The 6481-nt window shown below is 48.4% G+C and overlaps 1 protein-coding gene across 1 annotated transcript in view; it reads right to left on the reverse strand.

The window, feature by feature from the left end:
- Positions 1 to 4036: 4036 nt before the first annotated feature.
- Positions 4037 to 6481, reverse strand: part of LOC105809338 (sialic acid-binding Ig-like lectin 8) — a 7987-nt gene continuing 5542 nt past the window's right edge. The window contains exon 7 of the mRNA XM_012643102.1: positions 4037 to 4517. Coding sequence (XP_012498556.1) covers positions 4320 to 4517 — 198 coding nt within the window. The 3' untranslated portion in view covers positions 4037 to 4319. The remainder of the gene's footprint in view (positions 4518 to 6481) is intronic.

Genomic DNA, 6481 nt, shown 5'->3' on the forward strand with positions numbered 1-6481 from the left:
GGGCTAGGGCCACCGCACCTAGGGCCACAGCCCAAACTCCCCGGGCAGTGGCAGAGGGAAGGGAGGAGGACAGGGCCCTCACCAGGACTTTCATGGGCTCAGACACCTGGGCACAGCGCACCATAGACGCAGACCTGCACAGACATCACACTCACTGACACAAACACACCTGCACACGGCTGTGTGAACATGGGCACACACACATGGGCATACACACATACACAGGGACACACACCCCGTGGATATGTCGTTTTCATCCTGAACCCCCAGGAGTGATGAGCTCGGACTCCCACCCTCACCACCCTGCAGTCACATCTGGCTGGGTGTCCCCGTCTGCCGAGATGCCCTCCCCAGCTCTCACACAAGGATGTCTCCTGGGCCATAGGAGGCCCACGGGACCTATTGGCATGAAGTAAGCTCTTGCTGGTAAAGAGGCTGGGGCAAGCGTCGGTGCGCAGTCAGCACTCACTAAAGTCTTCGATATTATTATTACTATTAAATTATTCAATGCACAATCCCAAACCGGCTGTGATAAAATCCAGAATGTTCAAGAGTGTTTGCAAGAGACTCTCTGAGTCACCTCTCCTTCCAGAACCTGGACGGATCCCCCTACTTGGCAGAGCCACCTCCTCACAGCCAAAGCAACCCGACTCCACTGTGCCCTTCCTATTAACGGTGCCACATTCTCCACGGTCTGAGCCCTCCAGTCTGTGTGCGAGCAGGGGGCTGGGAGTCAGAGAAGCCAGGCTGAGAACTGTGGCCTCTGTCATGTTCTAGGAGTGTGACTTTGGGCGAATAACGCCACCTCTGTGAAGCCCCATTTCAGCATCTGCAAGTGTGGTTAAAGGATCTCTCTGGTGTCGCTATCGGGAGGGTTAAAGATAATGTCTGTCTACTACAGAGCCAGGCTTATAATAGGTGTGAAGTAAATCGTTATTATCCCTAGTATCATTATTACTAGCAGCACTGGTAATTAGGCGGCGGTGCCAACTCCTCCCTCAGGTTCATGCAGCCTCTTTTCCTCCCCAGCCCCCACCCGATGGCATCTTCCTCCAGCGACCTTAAGACCCCAGAAAGCTTTCGAAGTGTGGGGAATGCTGACGACTCCTGGTGTAGAGGTTGAGCCCCCAGATCCGTCTCCCCCGCTTCCTGGGGTCCCACATGGGGAGCGCTTGGGTGGTGCAAGAAGTTGGGCCCCCTCGTCTCTCTACCCAGGACCCTCTTGTGTTTCTTAAGGCTCTGAGATGCGACTTCCCTGATTTCTCCCCACAGGACACACCGGGCTACGTGAGTGTCCACCTCGGACCTGGAGGACAAGATCAGGCGGGCAAGGAGGTGAGGGGAGACTGATGGAGAAGGGCTGAGACCCGACAGGGACCGGTTGGACTGGACAGGGTCCAGGATCTCTCTGGAGGGGACAGTCAAGAGAGGGAACCTGCCCAGTCACACGGAGGTGGGAGACGGAGCCTCCTGGAAGAAGTCTGGAGACCTCGCTTAGGACCTGAGATGACATCATGGGCAGCATGGCCATTGGCAGCTCCAAATGTCAATCACAGCTGGCCAATCAGTGCAGGCTGGGGCGGGCCGTGCGCGGAGCTCTGGCTCTAATTCCCAAGGCTCCTCCCTCGTGTACAGTTTTCCACAGTTTTATGTATATGCACACACATACAAAAATTGTGGAAAACGTAAAAGATTAACAGTGCTATCTGAATTTTAATTTGCTTTTTTGTACTTTATGTTCTAAAGTTTTTTTCCTCACAAGGTGCATAAATTGCTTTTATAATTAGAAAAAAACAATAAAGTCGAAACAGCACGAAGTTAGTTTGGAGTTCATAATACCACTCCTGGAACTAGTGTCTGAGCTGTCTTCTTGAATGTGTTCCAAATATCTAAGCAAATGTGTTCATAATAATGGCATTTACAACTGGAAAAAGGAAAGTGGGGAGGGAGAGAAGGAGGGAGGAAGGGAGGGAAGCAGGGAGAGTCGGGGGACAGAGGCTCTCTACTTGCTGAGTCTGCATCTACGTGGGCTGCAGCCCCTGCTCTCAGGAACAGCTTCACTGTCTGGCACCCTCCTCACGGGGCTGCGGTGAGGAAGCAGTGAGTAAATGTTCACAGTTATGACGGTGTCTGGCACAAGGCGATCCCTCAGGTAGGTGCACCTCTGTGGCCCACTGATTAATACCCCCTCTGTGGCCTTGGGGAAGCTGCCTGGATGCCACCTGGTCCCTGCACTTGTGGCCTGTGTGGCTCTGTGACTCTCTCCAAGTGACCGTGAAGCCTGCGTGAGACAGGACAGGTGCAGGACCCGATGCACAGTAGTGCCTAGCAGGGGTGTTGCCTTCACTGTACTGGCTTCCTAGGGCTGCTAGAACAAATTGCCACAAACTTGGTCACTTAAAACCACAGAAATGGATTCTCTCACAGCTCTGGAGGCAGGTGTCCACACTCAAGGTGTCAGTAGGGCCATACTCCCTCCGAAGGTCCTAGGGAAGAATCCTTTGCCTCTTCCAGCACCACTGGTGGTTGCCAGCCATCCTTGGCATCCCTTGGCTCCTGGCAGGATAACTCCAATCTCTGCCTCCGTTGTCACTTGGTCTTCATCCCTAATTTCCCTCCTTGTATCAGGACACCAGTCATTGGATTTAGGGCCCGTCCTAATCCAGGTTGACTTCCTATTAACTTGATTGCATCTGCAGAGACCGTATTTCCAAACTAAGTGACATTGGCAGGTACAGGGGTTAGGACTTGAACATACCTCTTAGGGGACAATATTCAACCCACAGCAGTGAGGGTTCACGATCAGGACTATGGGACCCCTGGTGTTTCCCAGTGTCCGTCTCCAGTCCTCCCCATGAGCTGCTGGATGCTGGTCTCCGCAGGGACATCCCGGAGGCTCTGGGGCATCCAGCATGTGAATCTGTCCTCATTGTTCCCATGTCAGCCTTGCCCCCCACACCCGAGAGAAATGAAAACATCTCACACAGTCTTGTGCAAACATGTTCACAGCAGCTGTATTCATAATTGCCACAAATAAAAGCAAATATTCATGAACAAAAAAACGTAGGGAAAGGAACCATGAAATACTCATACCGTGGAATCCTATTCAGCGATAACAGGGACTAGAATGCTGACACATAAAACAACAGAGATGAATCTCAAAAAGTACAATGCTGAGTGGAAAAAAAACAGATACAAGAATACATACTTATAATGCCAATTATATAAAGTTCTAGGGCATGGAGAAGTAACGTCTGGTGATAGGAATCAGAAAGTGGTGGTTCTAAGGGATGGGGATTGCCTGGGAATGGGCACCAGCATCTTTCCGGAGTGATGGAACATGTCTGTATCCTTGCCTGGGGGGTTGGTTACACAGGGGTGCACATTTGGCCAAACTCATGGAATTGCACACTTAAGATCTGTGTGTTTCATTGTAGGGAAATTTTGCCTCAATTGAAAAATAAATGTTGTTTTTAAATTTCAAGGAAAAACAAACAAGCAAGCAGCTAATAAAAAAGACTATTTTAAAATTGGGAAGAAAACAAACAAATAAATAAAAACCTGCCACAGAAGTTGGGCAGGAGTCCCCAGGCTTCATCCCCTCCACTGCATTTGTCTTGTCCCTGAGACTCTGGACATTTACTAAACCCTCTTCAGTAAACATCAAAGCCCCCAAGAAATATTATTTGCTGTAAACTTAGGGCCAGAAGTACCCAGCCTGCTGGCTGCTTGACTCAAGGTTGGATGAGAGAAGAGACCCGAGAATCGGGTGGGGTTTAAATTCCAGTCCTGCCCTGAGTAGCCCAGCGGCCTTGAGACAGCCCCGGTGATGTTTCCATACATGTAGACCTTGTGGAACGATCACATCAGTGTGTTAGCATATTCATCACCTCAAATAGTTATCATTTCTTTTTGGTTATAACATTCAAAATCCTCTCTTTTAGCTGTCGTGAAATATACAATACATTATTCTGTCATTTGCAAAAAAAAACGGATAAATCTAGAGGGCATTATGTTAAGTGAAATAAGCTGGCACAGAGAGACAAATACCATATGATCTCACTCATATGTAGGTCTAAAAAAGTGAAACACACAGAATTAGAGAGTAGACTACTGGGTACCAGCGTGTGGGCTGGTGTACAGGGAAAGGGGAGCTATTAGAGGGTACAGTCCCTGTTGGACAGGAGGAATAAGCTCTGATGTTCTATTGCACAGCGCGAGGCTCTAGAGGGCTTTGGAGTCTACAAGAATCAGCCTCTGACATCTCCTTTGCTCGAGGGGACGGGATCCCTCAACCAGGGCCGAGTCGCCCCAGTTTCTCACTTGTGGATCATGATCTCCGAGTACTCACTGCCGGTGACCTCTTGTCTCTGCGGGTCCTGAGGCTTCATGCCATGGAAGCTGAGAGAGGCATAATGGAGCTCCTGCTCCTGCTCCTGCCCTGAGAAGTGGGCGGCCACGGCTGGGGGAGGCTGATCTGGGGAGCTGTGTTCCTCCAGGGGTTCGATAGGGACGCTCTGAGTGGAGAGAGAGAGAAAGAGAGAGAGAGAGAGGGGAGGGAGTGAGAGCAGAAGAGGGGGCAGGATACAGCAGAGAGAGTCCAGGGAGGAAGCCCATAAGCTCCTTCATCCTTTGGTCCCACACACATTTTTGTTGAAATCTCCTTCATTCATCCTTTCCTTAAATATTTAATACTCAGTGAACATCTTATTTGGAGTTTACCAATATCATTAACTTCCCACAAGACCTCCATGAGGAAGACATTCTTATTGTCTCTGTTTTGTAGATATCAGCACTGAGGCTGAGGCAGGAGGCAGCCTGCCCAATCCCTGTTGCACCAGGGTCCAACCCAGTCAGTTCTCTGATCCCACAGCCTGGTGTCCCACGGAGGTCCCCTGCGTGTGAGGCCCTAAGCTGGATGCCATATGTGCTGGGGGGGGACACAGCACACATGGGCCCTGACCTCCTGCAGCTCACTCTGTAATTGAAGGAGGCAGCAATAAATGACTGTCACAGTGTCCTGCATGTTCAGACATGACGCACACACAGGCTGGGCTTCTCCATGCTCACTTCCTGCTCGGGGCCCTTGCCTCCCTCTGTGTAGCCACACAGACCACCCTGTGGCTCCCCACTGCCTGGTCAGCCTCCTGTGTCTGAGCACTGCGCCTGCTCTTCCCCTGCCTTCATACACCCTCAAATGCCAGACTCTGAGCCTCCTTCATGCCTTTGCTCAAAATTCACTAATGGAAATCACAAGTCAACCTACGAATGGGAGAAAAAAATTGCAAACCATATATCTCATAAGAGGTTAATATCCAAAATATACAAAGAACTCCTATAACCTCAACAATGAAAAATAATCAATCCAGTTAAAAGATAGACAAAGAACTCTAATAGACTTTTCTCCAAAGAAGATAATGGCCTATGAGCCCATGAAAAGATGCTCAGATTTCTAATTATTAGAGAAATGAAAATCAAAACTATAATGAGATGTCCCCTCACATCCATTAGAATGGCCACTGTCAAAAACAAACAAACAATTAAAAGAAAATAACAAATGTTGGTGAGAATGTAAGAAATGAGAACCCCTATGCCTAGTTGGTGGGAATGTAAAATGATGTAGCCTCTGCAGAAAACGGTGTGGAAGCTGTCGGACAATTTAAAATAGAATGAACGTGGGATCCAGCAGTCCTACTTATGAGCATAATCCAAAAGGATTGAAAACACGATCTTGACAAGATATTTGCACACTCATGTTCACGTCAGCATATTCACAATAGCCAAGAGGTGGAAGCAACGCAAATGCCCACGCACAGATAAATGGACAAAGAAAAGGTGTGTGTACATGCACAGTAGAATATTAATCACTCTTTTAAAAGAAGGAAGTTCTGTCATATCCCACAACGTGGATGAAACTGAGGACATACGTTAAGTAAATAAGCCAGTCACAAGATGGCAAACACTGTCTGACTCTGCTTGTGTGAGGTTTCTACAGTAGTCAAACTCATGGAAACAGAAAGTGGAATTAGCGGTTGCCAAGGGCTGGTGGAGGAGCAGAGGTCAGGAGGAGAGTATTGGTCAATGGATGTAGAGTTTCGGTTTTGCAAAATGAAGTTCTAGAGATCTGTTGCACAACTGTACACATCAAAGGGTTAAGATGGCAAATTTTATTTTACTCGGTTTTTTTTTTTTGCCATGATAGAGAGATACGTAGACAGGTAACAAAAATAAACTCGCCAAGCATATCTTCATCACTTCCTATTTGCTGTACCCTGCATTTCCCCCAAGAATCTATCTTTTACACTGTGTTTATTTATGTGTTGTTTTGTTAGTTGTTTGGTTGGTTGGTTGGTTGACTGGTTTGTTTATATTCTTCTGTCTAGAATAAAACTTCATTGAGCCCAAGATTTTTTAAAAATTTTTCAGGCCGGCCGCGGTGGCTCACGCCTGTAATCCTAGCTCTCTGGGAGGCCGAGGCGGG

This window comes from Propithecus coquereli, unplaced genomic scaffold (genome assembly GCF_000956105.1).
Source record: "Propithecus coquereli isolate 6110/MARCELLA unplaced genomic scaffold, Pcoq_1.0 Scaffold193, whole genome shotgun sequence".
Taxonomy (NCBI): Eukaryota; Metazoa; Chordata; class Mammalia; order Primates; family Indriidae; genus Propithecus; species Propithecus coquereli.